The sequence below is a fragment of the Lichenostomus cassidix genome, chromosome 26 (assembly GCF_008360975.1).
Source record: "Lichenostomus cassidix isolate B80296 chromosome 26, HeHo_3.0, whole genome shotgun sequence".
Classification (NCBI taxonomy): Eukaryota; Metazoa; Chordata; class Aves; order Passeriformes; family Meliphagidae; genus Lichenostomus; species Lichenostomus cassidix.
In genome coordinates this window covers 1,803,022-1,829,518 of record NC_139506.1, presented here as the reverse complement: position 1 = coordinate 1,829,518, position 26,497 = coordinate 1,803,022, and the positions used below count along the sequence as shown (strand labels likewise).

The 26,497-nt window shown below is 55.3% G+C and overlaps 1 protein-coding gene across 2 annotated transcripts; it reads right to left on the bottom strand.

The window, feature by feature from the left end:
- Positions 1–1,876: 1,876 nt before the first annotated feature.
- On the bottom strand, positions 1,877–25,337 carry SLC6A17 (solute carrier family 6 member 17). 2 transcript variants are annotated; one of them, XM_085082729.1, is made up of 12 exons: positions 24,679–25,337; positions 16,344–16,749; positions 13,010–13,167; positions 12,627–12,753; positions 11,783–11,964; positions 10,653–10,763; positions 9,459–9,700; positions 8,704–8,896; positions 8,181–8,373; positions 7,709–7,868; positions 7,041–7,203; positions 1,877–6,203 (listed from the first exon to the last, which is right to left on the bottom strand). In XM_085082729.1, the coding sequence occupies exons 2-12, from the start codon at positions 16,627–16,629 to the stop codon at positions 5,835–5,837; spliced, it is 2,184 nt and encodes a 727-aa protein (XP_084938855.1). In that variant the 5' UTR covers positions 16,630–16,749; positions 24,679–25,337; the 3' UTR covers positions 1,877–5,834. The 2 variants fall into 2 exon arrangements, with proteins under 2 accessions (XP_084938855.1, XP_084938856.1); XM_085082730.1 differs by lacking the exon at positions 24,679–25,337 and adding an exon at positions 23,000–23,528.
- Positions 25,338–26,497: the final 1,160 nt, after the last annotated feature.

Genomic DNA, 26,497 nt, shown 5'->3' with positions numbered 1-26,497 from the left:
GATCCATCTCTGACCCGTGTGGGGTGGCACCTCTGTCCCCAGGCTGGGAGCCCCAAGAAGCCTTTCTAGACACGCTCTTGGAGGTGGATCTTCCCCAAAAAGCTGTCACAAGCCATGGACAAGGTCTGTCTCTGCTCTCGGCCTCTGCCAGGTGAATTTTTTAGCTGAAATCATTCATTTTATCCGCGCAGGTTACACAGACAATTTGCAGCCCCATCCCACCACCACCTCAGCCTGGGAGGGGAGCTCGCACATCCCCCGAATTCCCAGGTAGGGAATGCTCCCCAAATCCCCGGCGAGGCGGCGTGTCGCCGTGTTCTGTCACACAGTGCCACCTTGTGTCCTGCGCACCGGCTGGAGCCCAGGAGGGGAAAACACGGGCGGCGGGCTCTGGGGAGAATCTTCCTCCATCCACGGCAACGCTGATGCGATTTCGCCCCATAAAAGCGATTTAGGAGTGGAGTGCGGACAGTGGTGGGGATTGTCTGGCTCTGGAATGAGCAGGAGCGATTGGGGAGCTGCTGCCGTGCCTCGGTTTCCCTGGCTTTCAGCACCAGGATGTCCTTTTCCTGCCCGAGGCGCTCAGGGAATCGCGGCAGATGTTGCTGCAGCAGCTCCACCTCGTGCCCGTGGCCTGGTCCGGAGCTGGTTGGAGATGGGACACCCAAAACCCACCCCCACCTGCGGCAGCAGCATCCTTCACCTCCCACCAGGCTCTGAAACCTCCCTCCCTCGCTGTCACAGGAAATTCAGTATTTATGGCGTTTTAAAAATAGACTGTATTTGGCTTAAATTCCACATTTGGACCCATTTCTGTGTCTTTTTTTCTAGCTCCCAAGGGCCACAATCGCCCTTTCCAGTTTGTTTCTTTCACCTTTTCCAGGAAGCTGCCAGCACTGGGATTTCCTGGCCCCTCCTGACCCTCTCTCAGCCCCTGGGAGCTCAGGATGGGCTGAGTTGGGCTGGTTCAGCTCAGCAGTGGCACATCTGGATCCAGCTGAGCACTTGGCATTACCCTGAGCTGGGATCTCCATCCCTGCTGCCACAGAACGGGGCTGTGCTGGGGTCAGAGCTGTCCTGCATGTCCTGTTGTCCTGGTCACCACTCCTGGGGGATGTTCTCCCCCAGATCTGGGTCCTGGATGTCAGATGTCACCTCCTGTCCCCTCCCTGGGCACTGCTGCTCCCCAGATGGTGCCCAAAAGACCTTCCCTGCTCCCCCACAGCTGCCACCACGAGGGGACAAGGTCAGTTCCTGGCCATGGCAGTGTCCCCATGGCATCCCCAGTGCCAGGGATCTCCTCTGCATCCATCCATCCCCATTTCTTCCCCCCTTCCTCATCCTTCCTGGAGAAGCCAAACAAGCTAGCAGAGGTAGGAGGGAAGAGGCAGCCCCACTTCCCAGCTACCCTAAGCTAATTCCCAGCAGTTTAAATCATCTGGAATTGCTGGAAATCCTTAGTCCTTCTCCAGGAAAGGTCTCCAGATTCCCAGCATGCCCAGCACTCTGGCTAACCCACCAGCACTGTTGGCAGGGCATTGTGCAGAGGAGCAGAGCTGTATCTTACCAGTCCCTGTGTCCTGGAAAGCCAGTGGGTTCTGGTTAAACTGGTCCAGGATGGAAAACCACCAGGGAAACTCCTGAAGCACCTAGAGACAGCTTGCCCTGAGCAAGGCCCTTGCAGGGGCTGCTGCCGGGTGGAGGAAGGGATGGGGGCAGACAGAAGGACAACAGTGGGGACAGGACAAGGAAGGACAGACGTCGAGTGCCAACAGTGCCCTTCACTTTATATCTCTGCCACCCTAACCCCCAGAGAGACCCCAAAGCCCACCCAAGAAAGGAAACAGAGGCACAGAAGAGACTCGGTGAGGAGAGATTTGGTAAGAAGAGACTTTTAATCAGACTCCGATACAGCTCTTACAGGGTTTCTCTCGCTGGCCGAGGAGCCCGGCCGCCCCGCCCGGCACACGTGGGAACTACTCCGGCTACGAGGGGCACTACGAGCTCTGTGCTTTTACCTGGACGGGAGGGTTTCGCCCGCGTTGTGCTTGTCCCAGGGGAAGCAGCCGCATCCTGGGTGTCCCCACGGCTGTGCCATGTCCCTCCCAGCTCTGCTCCCCGCTCCTGCCAGTGACACCCACGCTCGGGAAGGGTGGGGGTCAGCAGAAGGCAGTGGGAGCTGCTCCGGGGAGGTGCTGGGGCTTAATGCGACCTGTCAGGGTCTGGGGGGAGCTGAGAGGTGAGGAAGGGGCTGTTTTGGAGGGGCTGAGGGGAAGGAGCTGTGGGACACCTGGGGAGCTGGCTCCAGCCCTCCCCTCTGCCCTGCACCGGGGTCGAGGTGCAGCCCCTGCAGAAGAGTCCGATGCTGGGGGATGGAACATCCCAAATCATCCCAACTGCAGCCCTACTGGACCTGCAGCACCATAGGCTGTGCCCCTCCTGCAACCTCCTTTTTGCCCTCTCCAGAGCCACTGAACGCCCTTCCCCAAAGAGGGGACAGGGTTTGGAGCTCTCCTGTCCTACCCAGCACCTCCTCATCCCCCAGCCAGGGACACCACCCTGCTCCGAGCAGCAGGATCTGGGCTGGCAACCCATCAAGGAGCTGATGTGGGGGGACAGGGATATCGGCAGCGATTCCCCCCTCTTTGTCCCACTGCCTGAAGGAAAACTGAAAAGTGCCTGTGCTCACAACTAGCAGCTATTCCCTGTGCCTCTGTGCAGAAAAAGAGGGAAAGAAGTGGTTTCTAGGGCTAAAAGCCACCGGGGGTCTGCCCAAGCTGCAGCCTGGGACCCCAGGAAGGTGTGTGGAGGGAGAACCTGCTCCGGCGAGCGGGAGAAACCCCCAAGCAGGCTCGGAAAGTGAGCGAGTGGAGCCAGCAGTGAGTCCTAAAGCCACCCACGCACACGGACACGCGCACAGCCCACGCACGGCAGCTACGGACGGAACACGCGCACTTCTCCCACGGCGACAACACGGAGCTCCTAAAACCTAACACACACACACTCCCCCGGCACCCCGTGTCTAACACCGAGCAAATGCCACGACAAGATACAGTATTTCCACGGATAAAAGGAAAGGTGGCGTCCCTCCTCCTCCTCCTCCTCCTCTCTGGACACCCTGAGGTTTGGGGGAGAAGAGGATGTCCACCCGCCACGCACGAGAAATAAAAAGGTAAAAATATGCCCTGCTATCGAATGAGAATTGATCTGTACAGCACTGGGAATGAAAATAGGTCACGGGCCACTTTGGAATACGATTTGTCATTTAACAGCATTTACAGTGACATTTACAGAATAAATATACAATAGAAATAGAGAATCTCTAGGTTATTATTCCATCTCCTCTCTCTGTATATATTTTATATATATATATATAATATAGCTTCTGTGTTTACCTTCTCATTGACTTTGCCTCTTATTGGTGCTGCAAGAAGAAGGGAGGAAAGCGAGTGCCTCCCTGGCTGGTTTGGGAATGGGGGTGGGAGAGACAGAGGGCCAGATCCTTCTCCCCAGGGTTCAAGGAGCATCACGGCATGGGAGAAGATGGGACTGAGAATTTTGGCTATGGGAGGTGTCCTGCTCCATTAACTCCATGGGAGCTATGGTGGGAATCCGGCCCTGGGCTCAGGGAGGTGATGCTGGGCAATGATTTGACTCGTCCTCTGTTTTGCTGGTCAGGTGAGGATAGATCCCATATAAGAGATGGGAGGGGGTGTTTCCTAATGATAGGGAAATGCCACCGGATTTGGGCTTCTCCCTTTCAGAGATGATGCCATGGGGACATTTCTGTGTCCCTCTTGCATGGGCTGAGGAAGGAGAAAGGCTTGGGAGTGGATGAGGAAGGGGGAGCTGCAGGATCCTGACTCATGGATCTTGTGCCTCTCAGAACCATCACTGAGCTGCTTTGGTTCAGGCCATTCCTGCGTTTTCCCCACAGAAAAATTGATGAAGGGCTTGAGCTAACTGTCCAGGAAAAATCTCCAGGTCACCAGCCAAGCCCAGGGAAAAAACTGTGAACAAACCATCACAAATGCCACAAGAGATGTCACTGTGGGAACCTCCTGGCCCCAGGGATGCTGAGAAGTCAGGGATGTGGCGAATGGAGCACTTGCTTTCTGCCTTCACCTCCAGCTGAAAGGAGAACCAAGGTGAAAGGAAAGCAATCGGCAGGAAAGCAGAGAAGGGCTCATGAACCAACACCCACAAACACAGCCTTGAGTGGCCTGAAAGACCTTCATGCACAACCTAAGCCCAGCAGGACCCAGGATGAGGTGCTCCCCCAGCCTTTGGAGGCAGCAGAGGGGAGAGAGGGTGAAATGAGGCTGCTGCTTCCATGTCCTCAAAGGGAAAAGGGGGATGATGCCAGGTTATATGAGTGGCAGAAGTGCTTGGTTACATGTAGGATTCAGGGAAATGACCCTCAGTCCCAGTGGGAGAGACTCAGAGCTGGGAGATCCCACCCTTTCCTAAACAGCCTGGGGAGAAACAACATAAGATCACATCTATCTGATCCCCCAAAAACATCCATGGGCACAACAGAGGCCCCTGGACTCTCACAAGGGCTCCCCAGCCTCGATCAAGAGCAAATGAGGACCTGGGACCTGGCACTGGCTCCCAAGAGCTGCTGCTCCTCAGATGCCTGTGGTCCCCAAGAGCTGGTCACCCCCATCCAAAGGCTGCTGAGCTCCTGTGGGGTGTGACAGCAGGCAGTGCCCACCCTGGCTCAGAGGGGACATGAGGAGAAATGAGGAGGCACATCCAGAGAGAATCACTGCCCAGCTCACCTCGGCAGGGGGCGAGGGAGGGAAGTCAGGGGGTGATTTCCTGAGAGCTAAACCAGGAGTGTGGTAGGACTGGATGTCCCACAGCTCCTCTGCTTGTCCTTCTGGGACATCTAAAGAGAGGAGTGAGAGGAGACAATCACCATGCCAGGGATTTTGGCTCGGCAGAGCATCCCACACGGCAGGAGTAATTCCAGGAGAGCACTCCTGACCCCCATCATGCTAACCCCATCCAGACCCCACACAGCTCACACATCCAAAACACTGTCACCTCAGGGGTCCTCCTGCCACTCAGCACAATCACCACCAACCCACAGAGCATCCCAGCCACTCCATCCCATGGCTGTGACATCTGTGCCTCCACACAACTCCCAGCCACTGTCCCTATGCTGGTGGCAACAAAGATTCCAGGGATGCACCGTGCCCTGTCTCACACACCCCAATATCTCAGCCTGCTCCCTGCCAACCCTGGTCAGAATTTGGGGGGTTATTTGGGTGTGTCCACAGCTATAAAAACCTACAGGAGATACAACAACAACAACGATGGTGACAACAACAGCACCTTTTTGTGCTATGAACATCGATGATTAATTGTGCTCGTTGGAATAAGGCCATGACTCCTCCCGGCTAAATGACAACAGACGAGGAGGGAAGAGTGCTGGGTGACAGGAGGAAGTATGATTGGCTTCCCACCTGCTACCAGGTCCTTGTTCCAACCATCAGCTGCTTAGAAAAGTGAGATTCTTTGCTTCAGATTTGAGCTGCGTGAGAACAGCTCTTGGAAAGGTATTGCAGCGTCTCTTGCTCCTCCTCCCTTCCCCAGACAGGAGTCCAGGGGTCCTGCCTTTCCGCCGAGGGTTGTCGGAGGAGTCCTGCCCCTCCTGCAATCCCTTCTTCCCGCTGTCATCTCAGAAATGGCTGCTTTGCTTACGATTTTAAGAGGGGTTTCTTCTTCTTTGTCTTCCTTAGTAATTAATTTTCCCGTTGCCTGGACAGCCAGGATCCACTCCCCAGTGCCCTGCTCTCCCGGCGGGGGTGGTGGGCAGGCAAGCATCACAGCTCGGACTCAGGGGTGCTGGCCAGGAGGTAGCCACTCCCGTACCGTCCGTTGGGAGCACTGCTCATCTCCATGGGGGAGTTGCTGCCGGGGCCCAGGTAGGAGCGGTGCGTGGGCATGGGGGACGGGGTCTCGCTGGGCACTTTGCTCAGGATGAAGCGCGTCTCGTCGTTGTCTTCCAGGTTGGAGATGTCCTTCATCATCCGGCCCTTCTTGTAGGTGACCGAGAGGGCGTTGGAGCCGTCCGACACCAGGTGGAACTGCCGCAGGATGAAGACCAGAGGCAGAGGGAGGGAGGCCAGGAGGATCAGGGAGATGAGGATCGCCATGGCCCAGGTTGGGTAGAACAGGAACTTTTCAGCAGCCTGGAATGGATAGATATTCGTGTCACAGGGCTGGAGGAGCAGAGGTGATGCCCAGCAGGTACAACATCCCTGAAGCACCAGACTGCTCTGCTGCCTCCTGCCAGACTCCATCCTCAGGGACATTGATACCTGACAGGCTTACCTGAAACAGAGGCTAGACAAAGCTAGCAGAATAAAAAGCAGATAAATTTATTGAAGGCCTTCAGGTGCATTCAGGGCAAACAAAGCCTACTCAAAAGGCTACACCTAAAGTGGATGATGAGTCACGAGTTCTTCACATTTTATAACTTCTGTCTATTAACGTGTCAGGCCTCAATTCTCCAATTACAGATTCAAGGGATGATGTCAACCACCCCAAGCTTGCTCCCCCCAGTTCACTGTTGGTTACATATTTTGGGACTCTGAGGCAGCAAAGTTTCTTTGGATTTTCCAACAGAGAGGAATCATTTTGTCTAAAATGCTGGGAACAGAGGTTTTAGCACTTTATATGGAGTCCAGAGCTGCACACCAAAACTACAGATCCATGAAAAACAGAAACTAAAAATCCTTAAGGCATCAACATCACATGAAGGTGAGCTCAGGTCGAGGGAAAGGATCCTCAGACAGGATGTTGAGCACAGCCTGGAGCTGTGGGAACACAACCACCACAAACTGCAGCCCATGGGCAGAGCTGGCTGGAGACATCTGGGCTGTGTGGACAACCTGACTGCTCCCAGAGGATGAGCAGGGTGGGAATGTCACCCAGCAGGAGAGGAAGGAGAAATGAGCAGAGCTGGGATGGACAGGTTGGTCTGAGGCTCTGAGATGTGGGTGGGGAAGGGGAGGAGCTGTGCTCACCTCCTCTCTGATCCACGCGCTGTATCCCGGCGGGCTGACCCCCAGCTGGATGATGCTGGCAGTCATGAGCACGGCCATGCAGATGGGAGACACGTACTTCCAGGTGTAGTAGTAGAACTGGTAGGGCCGGAAACCCAGCATTTCTGTCAGCTCCTGCATGAACCTGCCAAGGAAGGACATGGAATTGTGGTTTCTCCCACCTTTGAATGAGAAGCAACCTCCCAGGAACCCCACTGAGGTATAGTCTGAAGAAGAACCCGGCTGAGCATCTCAGCATCCCTCAAGCCTGAAGAACTTGTGGAAAACTCCTCAGGAAAAGACCATTTGAGCATCATCCAGAGCCTCCTTCGCTCCAGACAGCTTATGAACAAGAAGCACTGGGGGGAACAGCCTCCCCTTCCAGAAGGACCTGAAAACCTCAGAAAAAAGGACCATCACAAGTAACAAAACACTACAACCCACAGGAGATAACCACGAGAAGGACCAGCTCCTGGGGCAGGGTTACACCAGGGCAGGGCAGGAGGATCAAAGTGAACCAAATTCCTGCCTCTATAACTGCCCTTGGAGCATTTTCTCCTGGAGAAAAACCACATGGGAAAGAGCTGGAATGAGGGTTTTTGGTCAGGAGTTACAGCACAGTTATTCCTTTTGCTCCAGAAATTCCTTACTTCTTGGTGCCATAAATCCAAGCCACAGCGATGTTCTCCAGGATGACCACGACGGTGAGCGGCAGCGTGGCTGAGTAATCGTCAAACATGGTGACAAAGTAGTTCCCAGAACGCTGCACAAAGATCAGCCCCACCAGGAAGGCGAAGATGCAGCAACCGACTGTGGGGAGCAAATGGGCCTGGTCAGCAGAGCCCCCTGAGGGACACCAAGACCTCCACAAGGTCCACTCCCTGCACTGACGTGGTCAGCAGAGCCCCCTGAGGAACATCAAGACCTCCACAAGGTCCACTCCCTCCATGGGCATGGTCAGCAGAGCCCCCTGAGGGACACCAAGACCTCCACAAGTTCCACCCCCTGCATTAGCAGGACCCAGTTCACCCCCACTATGTCCACACTCTCCTGGAGTGACCCTTGAAGGCAATGAGGACCTCCCAGCCCTTCCTGAGGAGGTAGCAGGAGAAGAGACCTCACCTGTGAACATTTCCTTCCGCACCTTGAAGGTGTCGATGATGGGTGTGGTGATGCCTGACATGGTCCCGATCATGCTGCCCAAGCCCAGGTTGATCAGCATCAGGAAGAACATGACAGACCAAAAGGGTGAGGCTGGGAAGTGGGTCATGGCTTCTGTGAAGGCAATGAAGGCCAGGCCAGTCCCTTGCACTGACTGTTGAGGTGGGGAGAGGAACAAAAGATGAGAAGAAACTTGTCAGGGACACAGACTTTGAGTCCCTGATGTCTCAGGTCTCCCTCACCAAACCCTCTTCAAGGAAAGGAAATCCCAGAACTGGTGATGACCCTGCTAGACTTGTACTGGGCAGAGCTTCTCCCACCCCAGGAGGACCCCTGTGTGCTGGGTAAAACCACAGGCACATGGATTCCCCATCCCTGAAGGGTGTCTAAAAGTTGTTTTCTAGATCCACGTGCCTGGGATTGACCCAGGGAGAGGCAATGGGGCAGGTGACCTGCTGGTCCTACCAGGGGTGCCACCAGGTACCTTGTTGAGTTCATCCTCCAACAGGCAGGCGTCCAGGCCCAGCTCTTTGAAGTGTCCCTCCTTCACCGTCATGATCACCCTGTACATCTCGTTGTAGTCCTTGGCAGTGAGGTGGGAGAAGTTCACGTGGGGTGGGATGAGGTCATGGCTCAGCACGTTGGTGTTCAGGTAGCCCAAGATCTTCTCAGCATTCCTAAGGGAGAGCAGAACCTCTCAGGTGATCGAGGCGCCTGAGACACGTTGGATTCACACTCAGTCTGCAGACTATAAGTCCATCTTGGTGCTGGATTTTAGGCTGGAGGAGTTGAATACCTGTGGCTAGCACAGGTCTTTCCCATGAGAATTCCTTTTGTGTTTTATAAATAAAGATAAGGTTTGGATGTTTTTAAAAACTGTCCCAAGACTTGGACGGTGCAGACCTGGCCAATCAGGCCTAGGGGGAGGTTTCTGACTGGCCAATCTGGGTGACCTTTGAAAACTCTATATATACAATGAAATCAAAACAATAAAGGCTTTTTCCTTCTTGCCACTGAGAACTGGATTCTTCTCTCTGCTAGCGGCTCAACAGCGACAAATACCCAACTCCCTCAGCTACAGTGGGACATCTCTGGAAACCCAGCTCCTGACCATCAGGAGCTTGTGTCCACCAAAAGCCAGGATCACCCAGCTCCAGAGCACTTTGGTGCCTCCAGACCCACCAAAACGGGCAGCAGCAAAGATCCACCCACCCCAAAAGAGAGAAAAGCAAATCTTACTCCACCACGCATTTCTCGTTCATGATGTTGGCCTTGAAGCCCAGCACAGCAAACACAACCAGGGTGGCCAGCACTGACGTGAAGAAGTTGATGAAGGAGACGAGGGTGGCATCGAAGTGGCAGTTGTTGTCCTGCTTGTTGTAGCTGGAGAAAGCAATGACCCCCCCAAAGCCCAGGCCCAAGGCGAAGAAAACCTGCGTGGCTGCCTCACGCCACACCTGGGGGTCCAGCATCTTGTCCAGCTGGGAAGGAAGACAGGAGAAGAAGTTAGGTGGCCTGGTGGCCCAACAGCTCATCCCAGAGCTACGTCAGAAGGCTGCTGTGCCTCTGGGCTGAGCTGGTTTTGGAGCTGCTTTGATGGAGGTGTGGAAGGAGGTGATCTCTAGGGCTCCTTCCAGCCCAAACCTTTCCTTGATCTGCCATGATCAGGTCTGTTTTTTCCCAGCACTCACAGCTCCTTCTCCTCATTCCCACAGAGGGGGAAACCAAGGCATGGAGAGGTCAGGACAAGGTTTGATCTGACCACACCTCTGTCTGCTCCACCTGTCCCAGAGCCCAAACTGGGAGTTCCACCTCTCTCAGTCCCTGTTCCCCCTGCCCAGGGAACCATGCCATGCCCAGCCATGAGTCTCCATCCTCCCCTGGCCATCTCCAGCTTCCAGAGCACCTGGAGCACTGGAATCAAACATCCTTGCTGGGGGGATTGTTTTAACTCCTGATCCCCCCAGCCACATTCTCCCTCCCCTGGGAGCCAGAGCTGCAGCCTGGAGCCTCCCAGCATCATTTGTCAAGAGACCATAATTAATGTCAGAACAGGCTGAGCTGATTCATCTACATCTCTGCTTAATTAATTAATTAGCTGGTTAATTAATAGGCACATACCACCAGCAGCGGTTTTGCTGCCAGCCAGCATCTTCCCATTTAATCTTTGTATTTATATATTCCCTTGGGCACCTCTGTGCCCCCCACCCTGAGGATGCTGAGCATGGTGAGTTTGTGAGGATCTTGGCTGTCCTGGCCACACCCTGAATTTTGGGAGCCACTCCACATCCTGATGATCCATCAGGATTCCTGGAGCTCTGATTTTTGGGGTGGCGAGGAAAACAAAGGGAATAATAAGTGAATAAGAGAAAATAGGGTGTGACCAGCCAGGTGGGGAAGCTGCTTGGATTCTGCTGGGCTGGGAACTCTCACCTTGGGTGTGAACATGTGCATGATCCCATCCACTGCCCCACGCAGCAGAAGTCCTCTCACCAAGAAGCACACGAGCACCACGTACGGGAAGAGAGAGCTGAAGTACATCACCTGGAGCAAGAGGGATGAGCACAGCCTCAATTCCTGACCCCATGCAAACCACGGACAGCTCACAGTGGGGAGAAGGGAGTGTTTCCCTCCCCAGGATGAGGTTGGCTCCTCAGGGATAAGCTGTGGGACATTACACATGGCCAGGCAGAAAGGGACCTGGGGGTCCTGACTGACAGCAGGCTGAATGTGAGCCAGCAGTGCCCACATGGCCCAGAGACCAATGGCACCTGGCCTGGATCAGCAATAGTGTGGCCAGCAGGACCTCAAGTGCTGTGTCCAGTTCTGGGGCCTCAATTTAGGAAAGATATTGAGGTGCTGGGGAGTGTCCAGAGAAGAGCAACAGGGCTGGTGGAGGGTCTGGAACACAAGTCCTGTGAGGAGAGGCTGAGGGAGCTGGGGAGGCTCAGCCTGGAGAAAAGGAGGCTCAGGGGAACCTTCTCACTCTCTACAACCCCCTGACAGGACAGGGCAGCCAGGTGGGGGTTGGGCTCTGCTCCCAGCAATAGGACAAGAGGACACAGCCTTCAGCTGCACCAGGGAAAGTTTGGGCTGGACATTAGGAAGAATTTCTTCACAGAAAGAGTGATTGGGAGTTGGAATGAGCTGCCCAGGGAGGTGGTGGACTCAGTGTCCCTGGAGGTGTTAAAGAAAGGCCTGGATGTGGCACTCAGTGCCATGGTCTGGCTGAGGAGGTGGCGTTTGGTCACAGGTTGGACTCAGTGACCTCAAAGGTCTTTTCCAATCTAATGGATTCTGTGACTCTGTGGAGTGCTGGAGCTCAGGTGGATTCTCTGCCCTGGTGTGTCTGAGCCCTGGCTCTGTGTGCCAGTTGAACTAAACCACTTCCAATCTTATTCTGGACCCCTCCAGAGGTGACCCCAACTGTGCAGTGGGTGTGACCATCCCAGGGGACACAGCATTCCACTGGCACTCCAGAGCAGGGAAGCAGACTGTGGTCCAGGCAGGTTCCTGGCTCCAGGACAGAGCTCAGCCAGGCCCAGGCAGCCACCAGCACCCACCTTTCCTGAGGACTGGATGCCTTTGATCATGGCCAAGCCAACAAGGCTCCAGGCCACCAGCAGACAGAGGGTCATCTTCCAGTTGAGCCCCCCGCTCTCCGAGATGGAGTTGGAGATGTCCAGGGTCTCCCGGTACCAGAAGTAGGTGGTGGCTGAGCTCCTCTCGCATTCAGTCTCCACAACTGCAACACAGCAGAGGCAGGAGAGCGTGAGGAGGAGAGTTATCCGCTGCCTCTTGGGTTGATTAAATGTCAAAGACCCACTGGAGCCAGCCAGGGAAGTCTGGAAACTCAGGGGCTGGAATTAATGGGTAATCATCAAACCATTCTTAGCAGGGGAAAGAAGAGACAGGCCATAAAACAACTGCCAGGTGAAAAGGAGATGTTAAATACAGGGAGAGGCATTTTCATTTGCTGTAAAACGTCTCAGAGAGTCCCAAGTTGATGCTCAGATGTTATTAAACACCATTAGCTCCATCCATGTCTCAGCTGGACAGCCATGGAGTAGCACCTGCCTGGCTCTAGCTGCCTCCCTGGGTCAGATCCTGGCCTCAGGCACTGGGGCAGCCTGAAAATCCCATCAGTGGGGACTCTGTATTCCCAAACTGGCATCAAATCCCATCAGTGGGCAGAGAGAGCATGGCAGACACTCATCCAACCCAACGGAAAGCTCTCCATATGGTCAGGGCAGCAGGGCCAGAGAGGACCTTGTGCCCCAGGAGACACCTCTACCTCCTGTGTCCCCACCTCCTGATGATGCTGGAGGTCCACAGTGTCCCCCAGTGTCCCACAGCCCCCCTTCCCTGGGAACTGCACCCTCCCAGCCGAGTTTCCCTGTCCCTCACCAGCCACCGAGCCGTTCTTCACGATGGGACACTCGCTCCAGGGCAGAGGGTACTGGAAGGACTTGAAGAAGTAAAAGATGCTCCAGCCAATGATGACGTTGTAATAGAGGCCAACAAAAAAACAGACCTGGGTGGGAGGAAGGAGGACATGGCATCATCAGGGCAGTGACACTGTCCCCAGTGACCCTCCTGCTGTGCAGGGAGCTGAGGGAAGAGGGGCTGCAGGGATCGGGGATGATTCCCTGATGATTTCCCATTCCCAAACCATCCCAGAGCCATGAATGGAGCTGCAAAAACACCCCTTGACCTCTCCAACCTCCCTGTGGGGCTCCTCGAGGTTTGCCTCCCCCCACACACCCCGAGGGGTCCCCTGGTGCACTCACGAGGCAGCTGGCATAGCCGATGCCTCCCAGGCGGGGACAGATGTAATTCCAGACACCAATGCTGCCCCGGCGGATCCTCTGCCCCACTGCCAGCTCCAGGAAGAACAGGGGCAGCCCGATGATGATGAGCAGGACCAGGTATGGGACCAGGTAGGCACCTGGAAGGGGAGAGAAAGGTCGTCATGGATCTCCCTGCTACAGCACAGCCAAGGACAGATGGACATGGACAGGCAGGGCAGAGCTGGGACAGGCTGGTCCATCAGTTCATTTGCACCAGGGGAGGCTTAGACTGAATATTAGGAAAAATTCCTTCATGGAAAGGATGGTCAGGCACTGGCACAGCAGTAGAATCTCCATCCCTGCAAGGATTTAAAAGCTGTGTGGATGTGCCACCTGGGGACACGGGTGAGTGGTGGCCTTGTGCTGGGGCAGTGGTTGGACTCGATGACCTCAGATGGCTTTTATAACCTAAATGTTCCCATGATTTTGTGATCTGGGAATACAGATCAGAGCTTGGCCAGAGGATAAGCTGTGGAGAACAAACAGATGTGTGTGGAAGGAAAGGCTGCAGCATCCCCTGCCAGTGTGGATGGTGTGGGACAAACCCCAGGGACTCCCTGAATCCACACAGACAAATCTCCACGGGCAAGGAGACACCTCCACACGCCAACCCGTGGGGACACAGCCACGTTCCTCCTGCTGCCCAGCACAGCCAAAGCCCTGTCCCAACACATCCCCTGGACATCCCTCATTCCCAGCAGCATCCCCACACCACGTGCCACCCGGCACGGACCGAGGGGTGGAAACAGCTCCGATTAAAAACTCGATTAATCTCTGTCTAATTGCTGAGGCTATAGAGGCACGGGTGGTTCCCGGAGCAGAACCGATGACCGTAAAGGATGCGATGACTCACGCTGCAGCGCCCGGCTGATGAATGGCTCCAGCCTCCTGCCAGCAGCTGAGGAATGGGCTCGGGAACACGTGCCTGGCTCCCGCAGGGTACCAGACGGTCTGAAGACAACCCAAATTCCCGGCTGGATTGACACCCCGGGCAGGAGCTGCGGTGGGTGGTGCCGCTCCGAGCAGGGGCTCTGCAAAGGGGATCAGCCCCGGCGGTGGGTGGGGATGAGGTGTTGGAAATGCGGGTGGGGAAAGAAATTGAGGTGCAGCAGCCCAGGGTGATTGGGAGGGTAAAAGGAGAGGCAGAGAGCTGAGCTGGAGCTCAGGGACAGTCGGGAAGGACCAGGAGTATCCCATCTCTGCAGAACTCTCTTGGGCATCTCAACCTACAGACGGGTGGAGATGAGACACGTGGACAGATTCAGATGCAAATTTGCCCGATATTGGAGCTTTTCTTCCTGCGATGTCTGGAAAGGTGGGCAGCAGCTCATTCCTGTGCAGCACCGGGGCAGTGCTGCCAGCTTGTTCTGGCTCCCAGCACTCCGAGTCCTGGGAATTTGGCTGCAGCCCATCCTGCTGCCAGCACGCTGCCGTTCTCCCCCGCAGACACCTGCTCGGGGAGCAGGAGAGAAAGCAGCCGCCGCCACCACATCCTGGGGCTGTGCAGCACGACCAGCAATGGTCTGTCCATCCCTCCCTACCCCCTGCCTGGAATGCCAGCCAAGAGGGTTGGACATGGCTGGAGAAAAAGGGAGAGACAGTCCCATGGGACAGACAGATGATGCAAAAGAAAAACCACAGCAAAGCTCAGGAATCTGCTGCTCAAGCCAGTTCCCAGCTCTGTGCCTCAGTTTCCCCAGCCGTGGAAGAGTGGCAATGGTTGGGGCACCTTGTAAAGCCTTTTATTTGAAGTCCTGCTGCAGGAATATGTTCCATCACAGCAAGGAGCTCCTAAAAGCAGCTGCTTGTCTCAATCCCTGGTGGCTCAGTGCCCCTGGATCTCACCCTGGGATGGTTCAAAGTCACCCTTCATCCCCTCTGTGGATCCCCAGCAGTGTCAGGGCTGTGCTGTGTCATTTCCCATCCCCATACCTCATCCCATCTGCTTTTGGGCCTAAAAACACGTTTTTAATGCTCCCCACATGCAGACAGCAAGTTCAGCCCCAGATCTGAGGAATACACCAGGATGAATCCCAGCCTGGGAATACCAGAGGCACCTCTTGTCACCCAACACCTGCACAGCTGAGGCCAAAGCTCCCCAGATACTCAGGGCAGCAGAGAGCTCAGCATAGGCTGAGGAATTTTCATTGATTGCACTAATTATGGTTAATTACAGACTGCTGTGCCCATGGGGAAACTGAGGCATAGCTGTGTTAAATCCTTATAGAGAAGAAGGACGCTGGTTCTCCAACCTCTGGGCCTGAGCTGGTTCTAAATCTCCTTTAATGGGGAAAACTCTCCTGAAAATCAGAGGCCAGATGTGGACAGCTGTGTGACAACACCAGCAGGCTGTCCCCACCTATCCCAGCCCTGAATTTGGGGTGAACACACCGTGCAGAGCTGTGCTGTGCCAAAACCCAGCCCAGCCTGGAGCCAAAGCAGGCCCTGGGAGGTGCTGGGCTGCAGGATCCAGGATCCATCCCAGCCGGGAAGGGCAGGGCAGGGAATGGGGGTGAGCAGCCCCGGGAGGGGAGTGCTGACTGCACAGGTCTGAGTTTGGCAGAATGACTCATGCTGACGATGACACCGGAGATGTTTGAATTATTGAGAGCGCTGCAGGTTCGGCAGCTGCGGGGCTGGGGAGACAGCAGAGCATGCAGCACTGGGAGCACAGAGAGCTCAGGGGGCACTGGGCTGCTCCTGGATCCCTAAACAGGGCTGGGAAAGGGCTGAGTTTGGATTAATGAAGTGGAATTCACTCCATCATCAGTGTCATGAAGGGTGGAGAGTTTCAGCCCTCTGGGCTGCTCTTGGAAGCCCAAGTAGGAGGCATGGGGTGGGATGAGAGAATGGGCTGGCTGGAAGGAGGATTGGGGAAGGGGGTGGAACCACAAAATGTGGCTTCAGGACCCAGGGAAATGGAGGGACTCTCTCTTCCCTTTACTGCCCTAATTTCCAAATTGTCCCAACAGGAGTCAGGGGTGGCAGAAAGAAATCCTGGCTCCCAACCTGGGGTTCACCCTGACTTTGGAGGGGGCAGGTGTACAAGCTTTAGGAAGAGGCTGTCCTGGAGATTCCCATATCTCAGCACAGCTTCTGGCAGCCCTGTCCCGCTTTAGAGCCCAAACAACACACTTTAGAGCCCAAATAACCCATTTTAGAGCCCAAATTACCCCTGTCCTGTCCCAGGATCCACACCCCAGCACACAGTGAGGCAGGATTGGGTCACACGCCCTTCTCCGAGGGCTGATCCCACCCCTGCCCCATCTCTCACCTCCTCCATTCTTCTGGCACAGGTAGGGGAAGCGCCAGACGTTTCCCAGCCCCACGGAGTAGCCGATCTGTGCCAGGATGTACTGCAGCTTGCTGTTCCACGCCGGCCTGTTCTCCGCATCCAGGTCCTCATCTCCCTCCTTCTGCTTGTCCCACGTCTCCCCCGTCACGTTGAGGACGCTGCGTTTGTAGTCCACGGGCTCCTGGTGGGCCAGCAGGTCGGCCACCGACTCGGTGACATGCTCGCTGCTGTGCTCCCGCTGCGTCACCTTGCTGTTCTTCGGCATCGGGATGGCTCCGGGCGGCCCCGGGGCTGGGATGGGCTGAGGGGAGAGGGTGGATTCCCGCAGGGAACAGCACGGGGGTGAGCTACAGCTCGGGCTTCACCTCCTCGTCATCAGCAGGGCCTGTGTGGGGAAGGGGACAGCTGGGGTCAGCTGGGTTTGTTTCATCCCCAGGTGTCCTGGTGGGACTGGCAGCACCAGGGGAGAAGAGTCTCCATCCCCCCATGGCCTGGGGACCTTCATCTGAAATCCCTTCTCCAGGAATGATGGAGCAGGAGCAAGGTTCTGGTTGAGAATGACAGAATCCCAGAATGGTTTGAGTGGGAAGGGACATCTTCCATGGACCACATTGCTCCAACCCAACCCAGCCTGGCCTTGAACATTTCCAGCCACATTGATGGGGCAGCCACATTCTCTCCTTCATGGAGAAGAGCCTGTGGGTCCCAGAGAGGAGCTTCCCTGGGCTCCAGGGGACAGTGACACCTCAGTGACACATTGCTGTGAAACCTCCCCTCCAACTCCTCTGGCCCAGCAGCTGACCCTCACAAGGGCTGACACCAAATTCAGCCCTGCCCGAGGCTCTGCCCTCTCTGTCCCCTCCTGACCATCAGCACAGCCCAGGCTTCACTCCAGGACAGCTTGGAAGCACTCAGGGCACAGTGACAAATGCCCAAGCTATCTCTGCATCTGGGAAGTTACCAGGAGTGACTTAAAAGCCTTGGAGCTTGATGCTAAATCTCCCCAGGCAGCTTTACAACAGATAAGGGCTGCAAGAGAGCAGCAGCCAAGCCAAAGCCATCAATCCTGGTCCCTCTGCTTTCCCAGCCTTCAGCGTGGGTTAGGAGGAGTAATCCTGCATGGAAGTACCCCAGGAGGAGCTCACAACCCAGCCCAGCCCTCAGATTTCACCTCTGCCTCCAAAATCTTGGGGACGTCGTGGAAGTCTGCTCTGCTGGGGAAGCTGGGAAAGCACCAAGTCTCTCCTCTCCATACTGGGAGAACTGGGCTCAGAAAGGCAGCTCCCACCCTAGACTGGACCATGGTGCTACATCAGCTGGGGGGAAAAGACAGAAACCCCATAATAAATCCCTCATCTCAGCAAAGTGACTCTCCTGAGGAGCTGCACTTCCTTGTTCCCTGTTCTCTGCATCTCTGCATCCCAAGGGACACCAGGCTGGGGCTGAGCCTTGGCAGAGCAATGCTGCTGTGCTCAGGGACCTGTGCCACCCAGCTGGGCAGCAGCACCATGTTCCCCCACCCTGGGGGCTTCTCCAGAGCCATCCCCAGCTCTTCTTTCCTGTGGACAAACATTTGGGATCCAATTCAGGCCACAATCCCAACCCTTTTCAGGGCAGTGGGTTCAGCCCAGGCAGCAAAGCTCATCCCCATCCCACACAGAGAGTCCCAGCCCGGGAGCAAAGCATCGGGAGCAGGAAACCTCCCCCTCACCCACCCTCACCTCGGTGATTTTCCCCTCTGAAGAAAGTTCCTCCTTTGCCAGGCCCTGTTCCTATAAGAAAAAAATCTATTTTCAACTGTCGGCTGCATCTGTTGCCAGGCAACCATCTCGGCTCCACATCTTTCCCGGATCCAGCTCCTCCGGAGAAGCCGTTTGAGTTATTCCTTCCAGCCCAGGCCAGCGATGTTTAATTTCCTAACGAGAGCTCATTCACATAAACCGCTCGCCGCTCAATCGCGGCAATTACCGGCACGTGGCTGCCCGGGGCTGGAGCATCCTCAGCCGGGATGGGATGAGCACAGAGCATGGAAAAGGGCCTCATCCAGCGGCCAGGAAAGCACAGGATTTTCAGCAGGCTTGGCTCAGGCTCTGTGTGGATTTGTGCAGAGCTGGGTGGATCACCCGCGGGTTGTTGGCTGCTCCCTGTCTGCTCCTTCGCAGTGAGGGCGACTCGGAGCGCCAGGAGGACTCAGCCTTGGGGCTAAAGTGTCTCTTGGGATGAGGGATAGAGCCAGGAAAGTCCAGGGTGTGCTGGCCAAGCCCCCAGAGCTCAGTGGCACACAGTGAGGGCACCCAAATGGCTCTCCTGGGACAACTCAACCCCTTGGAGCTGTCCAGCTCCAGGCCAGCACCATGGGCTCAGGACAGACCCCACAGCATCCTCGGGATCTCAGCCTCTTCCTCTCCTCAGTGTAGGTGCTCCCGAGTTATTGTGAGGAGCTGAGAGGCAGCAGGACACAGTCCTGGAGGAGAAGAGTCCTGCAGCACCTACAGAGCCCCAGGGGCTCTCAGGGCCTGGAGGACACTCTGGACAGCAACATTCCCAAAGGGTCTGGGGAATCAGCAGGGCTGCTTGGCTGCTTTACTGGGGTGGGGATAATCTCTCATGCTCTCTCACATTGGCATGGGGGGGAAGGACTGAGGTACAAATCCTCCTGCCCATGGGAGAGGCACCCAAACTAAACTAGAGGGGAAACATGGTAGAGATCCAAATCTTGCTCCTGGAATGGCTCTGGCAAGGTGTCCCTTCGGCTTGTTGGGGGAGCTCCTTCGGATTTTAGATTCTATATTTTTCATGTATCTGTAATCCTGTAATTCTTTAGTGTATTACTCTGGAGTCCATTAGGGTGCTGAGCTGCTGTTCTCTCATTTTTAGACAAAACAATTCCTCTCTAAGCTCAAACCTCAAGGACACCTTACTGTCTCAGGCCCCAAGATATGTAAATAACAGTGAATTGGGGGAGCAAACTTGGAGTAATTGACATCATTACCCGAAGCTGTAATTAGAGGATTAAACCCCAATATGCAAACTGACAAAACTTAAAAAGTATGAAAAACCTGTGACCCATCATCCATTCTGGGTGTAGCCCTTGGGTGGGCTGTGAGTGCCCTAAAAGAACCTGAAGCCCTCCTATAAATATAAATATAAATGATATAAATATAAATTATATAAATTATATAAATATAAATATATCTTCTTTTTATTCTCTTAACTTTGCCCAGCCTCTGTTTTAGCTAAGCCCCAAGGCATCACCTGCTGTCTCCCCGTGGCTCAGCCCCAGCCTGGGGATGGTGGTGTCACCTGGAGGAGCTCCAGGCTCGAAGGAGAGAGGATCATTCCCAGCAGAGATGCCATGAGCACACCCAGCCCTTGCCATCCCCATCCCTGCCGGAACTGGCAGAGCAGCCCAGCCAGAAGCTGCACGAAGCCACCAACCCACACGGCACAGGAACACGATCCAGGGAAAGCCAGGTCAGCAGGGCTCTTCCGATTCATTTCCCCAGCCTTTTGCATCAGCCCGAAGGTCTGCACCCTCAGATGGAAAAGCAGAGTCCAAATCCATCTGAGAAAGGTATTTCCATGCACTTCTTTGATTGAAAAGGGAATTTAATCAAAAATTCATCTGCCAAAAATAACAACCACCCCGTGAGAAAGACGAGGCAGATCAGCTGACAACCAGGAGCTTTCCGGGCTGGAGAGAGATAGAAAACCCTTGTCACTGACAGATGGAGATTCAGCTTGTTTACTTAGTCCCTATGACCTTAATTTTCTTAAATGTGCATTTTTCCTTTCTCTTTAGAAGACAGATTAGGGTCTTTCAGAGCCCACGGCTTGCAAGAACCTCACTGGTGCTGCCAGACCAGAGCTGCCTTTGCAGCAAAGCTTTGCCCAGGTGAAATCAGTGGTGCCACCCAGCCAGAGAGGGAACATGGCTTTCCCCACAGCAGGACCAGGGCAAGGACCTGTTTGTGTGGTCAGTACTGGAGAGGTGTGATCAGGGGAGACACTGGGGAAGCATCACTGGGGAAAACTCACCTCCTGCTCCTTGTCCCTGGGTGTGTCCTTGAACAGGATTCCCATTCCCATGGTCCCAGTAGATACCTTTGTGGCTAGCACAGGTCTTTCTCATGAGAACATTCCGTTGTGTTTTATAAACAAAGATAAAGTTTGGATGTTTTTTGAACAGTGTCTCGAGATTTGGACAGTTCAGGCCTGGCCAGTTAGGCCTAGGGGGAGGTTTCTGGCTGACCAATCTGGGCAACCTCTGAAAAGTCTATATATATTAAAATCAAAATAATAAATTTCCTCTTTCTTACCACACTGAGAACTCGGGTCTTTTTCTCTGCTAGCGGCTCAACAGCGACATACCTTCACATCTAACTCCTCCCAAAGCAATCCTGAGCCCAGGGCTGAGTCCAGGGCTCCTGTCCCCTCCATGTCCTCCTGGCCAGGTGACACAGGGTGGCCTCAAGCACTGCATCCCTTTGGACTGGTGTGGGAGCCTGGACTGCCATGGATCCAAGGCACACAGAACTGGTTTGTTGTGGGACAAACTGGATTCAACCCACCAGGGAAAGAGCAGGGTTGGAGAAGCTTCTGCTTTGCTACACTCAGGGGGTTCAATCCATTCCCAGAGACTCCCATCAACCCCAAAAGCACCCACTGGGGAAAAGCTGCAATTTGGGATGAGTGAGGAGCTCCCCACATCCCCCACCCTGCCAGCAGCACCACGAAGGGGTCAGGGGAGGAGGGAGGCTCTGAGCCACGTGTCCTGCCTCAGCCCATCCTTGCTTTCTTGGGAAGCAATAAACAGGCTGGAAATGTGTCAGCAAAGCTTTCAGCTGGGCCTGGGAGCACAGAGGAAGGCAGGGAGGAGATGGGGATTTACAGCAGAATCCAAGGAGAGCAGCCACCGGCAGCAAATGTGCTCTGGGTCCAAAAGATGGGCTGAGGGAGTTTCTCCTCTCCTCTGTCCAAATTCTACATTTATCCCCTGTTTGGGTCCAGAACGAGGAGACAGAGGCAGGAAAAGCCACAAGCTGAGATTGGTGAGTTCAAAACTAGCATTTAAACCCCTGGGGACTCTCTGCTAGTCCCTCCTGCCCCACCATTTCTTCCCTTTCAGTTTCCATGTAGCTCCTAAAGGAGAGGGGAAAGATGCTCCTGGTGAAGCATCCAGCTCTCCAGGCTGGGAAGGTCCAGCTCACCCCACCAAGGTCACAGAGCAGGGAAGGGAGGGACGAGAGGGGACAGAGGAACTGAGGGATTTCAGGAGGTGGAAATCTACTCTCAGCTTCGGGCTCAGAGACCTGAGCATCAGTTTGCAGCTCCTTATCCTCCCTGACACGCACAGAGCCAGGGAAATCCCACACCCAGGGCCAGGCTGCTCGGTGCAGATGGGGAGAGTGGAACGGGGAGGAGAAGGGACAGATCCAAGGTCACCCAGGAAAGCAGCGAGCCTGGGAAGCAGAGGAGGAGGGAAGGAACACGCAGCCCTCCCGTCGTCCCTCTGCACTGCACAGCCCAGAGCCAGGGGAAGGAGCTCTGCATGCACATCCCACTTGGTGCCCAGGTCGTGAGGAAATCAGCTCCAGGCCCTCCCTGCTGCTTCCCGAGGTCAGGAGAGCCTCTGTGGTGGGACAGGGATTGCCCTGGCAGAGCTGCTCCTTCGGGAAGCATCCTGCTCTTCCAAGCCACAAGAAACCAAGGGCAGGACCCTCCCAACAGCACCCAAACTTCTCTTCAAAGCCCCAAGGAGAGATTTTTGCCCAAGGCAGAGTTTTTGCAGCTCTGACCCTCACCCTGTCCTTCTCTGAGGACCTTCATCACACAAACCTCCCTTTTCCACCAGCCAAGGCTAGGCCAAGACCCCTCCATCTTAAATCTGTTCCCTGCTGGGGTTTGCTCCTCCCTGCTCGGCCTCTGGCTCCACAGGGAAGCGTTTTACCATCTGGGCTCATTACGGCTGCTCCCATTCTCCCCTCGTTATAATGAGCCCTGCTAATTAGCACCCAGCTCCCATCACCCTGCGGAAAGGACACGGGGTGACTCCGTGCCACCAGGTCTGTCCCCTCCTCACGGCCAACCCACAAACTTCAGCTGGGGTCAGTGTGACAAGATGGGAGAGCACGGGGACACCTCTGAGAAGCTTCAGTGGTGTGAGATCCACCCCTGCAGTGGATCCAAGGCTCGTGGAACTGGTTTGCCATGGGACAAACTGGATTGAACCCACCAGGGAAAGCGCAGGGATGGAGAAGCTCCTGCTTTGCTCAATCCCTGCCCAGAGGCTCCCATCAACCCCCAAAGCATCCTTTGGGGCAAAGCTGCTCTTTGGGATGGGTGGGGGCTGAGAGCAGCTCGGTGACACGAGGCCAGCATTCCCCCCCGGGTTGGCTGGAGCCGCTCCATGTCCTTCCCGTGCGAACAGCCTGTCCCGCTTTAGCATCATGACAGGAGAGCCGATGAATCAGAGCTGCCCCCGCTTCTGTCTTACACCCACCCCGCTGCCTTTCCCAGCGCCCAGAGGTTTTAAATAACCCCCAGCTCCTCTCGGGGAAAGCAGAGCTGCCCCAGCCCCCCGCTCCAGCCCGGATTTGGATGTTTGGATGAGCAAAAATCCAAGATCATCCCACCTGGGTGCTCTTCCCAGCCCAGGAGGGTGCCTGTCCCACCTCAGAGGTTTTCACCCAGCCACTCTTCTCTTCAATAGGTGCCAAGGAAGCTCCGGAAAGAGCCTTTTTCCCGCTGGGTCACGAGCCGGACAGGGGAGGAGGAGAAGCCCTGGCACTTGAGTTTGTCACGAAGCGTATGAGCTCGTTGATTCATCGGCTTTGGGCTCCTCTCATGTCTCACTTAGTAGCATGAAAACACACACAGCTGCAATAACGTGACACCAGAGCAAAGCCAACCATCATATGATTCCTTCAGGGCTCGGTTTGATTCACCAGATGATCTTTTTCCACTTAGATCTCGGTGATCTGTTGTAACTCACCCGTTCGAGCCAAAGGTTACGGACTGAACCCCAAACCAGCCAAGATTTATCCTAAAAAGCAACCAACGGGCAGCATCCAAATCCTGCCCTAAGCGATGCTTTGCCCTGTTGTAGTTCATGGAGCTGCTGCTAGGTTTGTAAACAAGTCCAAACACAGCCCGGGATGGGGTAAAATCAGGACCTCTCCTCCCAAGGCGATGCTTTCGCCTGGATGTGCGCAGGTCAGCATCTGATTTGGGGTAAATTTGATCCTCGTGACTCCAGCTCTGGTGTAACTCCAGATTGCCTGCTCTGTGCAAGCCTGAAGTAGCAGTGGAGTCACTCCAGATTTCAACTGAACCCTTTTATTCCTATTGATTTGAGCAGAGGCTCCTCCAACTCACCCCTGCGGAGAGCTCAGACCCACATTTTATTTCCCTTGGAGCACTCACACCCCCAGCCAGGTTCCTTGACCTAGTCCTGACACCTCTGGAGAAATATTCACAAGGAACTCTCCGCCCTGCCGAGAATAGCTCAGCTGCCGTGGCGCTCCAGGTTTTTTTCCTACCAAGACCAGAAATAGTTGCATCAGCTCCTGATGGATTCAAACCTCAGGTGCTTCAGACACAAGGCGTGATCCGGGAAGAAGGATTTCACCTTCTGGGTCCTCTACAAAGAGCTGGGAGCAAATTTCTCAGCTGGTCTGAGCCCCACATGCCCGGAGGGATGGAAATCTGGACCTGGCCGAGCTGCCAGCCCAAAAAACACACCTTTGGGTGTATCCAGCAGTGCAATAAATGCACAGAGAGGGACAAGATCTCCCCACACCCAGTTCTGGGAATTTCACAAAGCCAGGACCCCAAACCCCATTTTTCTACCTCAAACCCAACCATGCACACTCAGGGAGCAGCATCAAAATAAAACAAGGGGCAACAACCCCCACCATTCCAGGGGCCACGGCTGAAATATTCATTGCAGCCGAACGCTTTCTCCTCTCCCAATGTTATTGTCAAGGTCAACCTGGAGGCTGCACTTCCACCCATCCTCAGAGGGGATGAGCCCCCCAGCAGCACGAGCCGGCCAGGCACCCAGTGTCACCCCCGGCGGTGACCGCCAGCCCCCCGGAGCGCCTGAAGCCGCCTGCCGTCTCTAAATGCCCCCCCAGCCCTGGATGCCACCACCCTTAGGGCCACGCCTGACGCCTCAAGGCGGTGTCCCCTCCGCTAACCTCCTCAGCCTGGCCCTGAGCATCTTCCCCCCCAAAAGACCCCGCTGGGGAGGGGACACCCCGAGCCGAAGGTGGACACCCCCGGCAGAGACACCCCAGGCGAGCATCCTTACCTCGGCGCTGCGGGGGCTCCGCGGAGGATGCAACCGAGCGGATTCCCGGAGAAACCGGCCCGCTCCCGGAAGAAACGGCGCGAATTCCCGCTAGGAATCACCCAGGTTCTCCCCGCTGCTGTGGCGGGGAGGCGGCGGGGCCGGCCGGGGGCTGCCGGGAGAACGGGACCGGGAGAGGCGAGCAGTGCCCGGGAGCGCCTCGGCACGGCTCGGCTCGGCACGGCTGGAAGCTCCGAGGTAGCGGCGGCTCCGCTCCGTGTCTCCCCCGCCCCGCCGCCGCCCGGTGGATGCGCGCTGGGCTCGCCCGGCCCCGCTCGCCTTCGCCGGAGGGAGGCAACTCCGCTCGGCTCCCGGGAAATAAAGAAAGAAAGGGAAAGAGATTTTAAAAAATAAAATTAAAAAAAAAAATTCAACGCGAAGGGACACGCAGCGCCTGACGCAGGCTTGAGTCACCAGGACTGCGCGTCAAAGCTGGGGTGCCGGGCCACCCCCCCTGCTCCGAGGGAGGCTCTTGCGTTCAAGGAAAAGTAGCAGCGAGTCCTGACACGAGGGGTGGGCTTGGTTTTGCTATGGGGAAAATAAAACCCCCTTATAGTGCTCTGAAAGAGGTGCTCCAGGGCTGTGGGTTCCCCTGGGAAGGGAGTGTTTGGGGGGTTTGGCCACCCCTTTCCCCTGATGTATTAGCAGAGACTTGGAGAATGGTTTGGACTGGGAGGGACTTTGATGCCACCTCGTTCCACCCCTGCCATGGCAGAGACACCTTCCACTATCCCAGGTTGCTCCAAGCCCTGTCCAGCCTGGCCTTGGACACTGCCAGGGATCCAGGGGCAGCCACAGCTTCTCTGGGCACCCTGTGCCAGGGCCTGCCCACCCTCACAGGGAAGAATTCTTTCCTAATATCTAATTCCAACCTACTGTATTTCATTATTTGAAAGAGGTATTTTGTATCTCTTATTATTTGGTATTTCAGAGGAGTTTCTTTGGCTCAGACCACACAGCAGGGAGGCAGGAGGAGTGGCCAGGCCCCAAATTCTGCTCCCTCTCACTCAGGTGTGAATCCATAACCTGCCCCTTGAGAGTGGTGATGCTCAATGCTGGTCCTGAGCCCTGTGACACCCAGGGGCTCAGAAGTCACCACATCTCTGGCCACACCAGTTCTCTCTGCCAGATCAGCCCAGGAGCAGCAGTGACCAGAGCAGGGCTGAGCTGGGATGTCCGCCAGCTTTGAGATATTTGAGATATGATACATGAGATATTTGCATTTATTATAGAATGGTTTGGGTTGGAAGGGACCTTCAAGCCCATCTCATGTCACTCCCTATCATAGGGGACTCCTTCCACTATCCCAGGTTGCTCCAAGTCCCAGTGTCCAGCCTGGCCTGGGACACTTCCAGGGATCCAGGGTTAACCACAGCTTCTCTGGGCACCCTCTGCCAGAGCCTCACCCACCTTACAGGGTAGAATTTTTTCCTAATATCTAACCCAAATTCCCCTTCTTTCAACACAAACCTATCCCCCTTGTCCTGTCCCTCCAGTTCCTGATGAACAGTCCCTCTCTGGCTTCCCTGTAGGTTCCTTCAGCTCCTGCAAGGGGCTCTGAGGTCTCCACCTCTAACCCACCTTTAACTCAGATGATAAAATTCTTCAGCTAAAAGGATCCACTCTCCTTCCTGGTGGGATATAGCAGCACACTCAGTCTGGAGGGAGGCAGAAATACACTCACAAACGGCTCTTGAGGGCAAGCAAACCCCAAATCCAGCTTTTCAGGCCCAATTTCCTACAGCCTCTCAGGGTGCTCAGTGTGGGGAGCAGAGCTCAG

Bases quoted from the DNA above. Each gene is read 5' to 3' on its own strand.
- SLC6A17 (XM_085082729.1), bottom strand. From the start codon at position 16,629: ATGCCGAAGAACAGCAAGGTGACGCAGCGGGAGCACAGCAGCGAGCAT. The intron at 11,965-12,626 runs GTGAGGGACAGG...GCTGTGTTGCAG, and splicing joins GAAGAACGGCTCGGTGGCTG to TTGTGGAGACTGAATGCGAG. The intron at 7,204-7,708 runs GTAAGGAATTTC...CTTCCTTGGCAG, and splicing joins TGGATTTATGGCACCAAGAA to GTTCATGCAGGAGCTGACAG.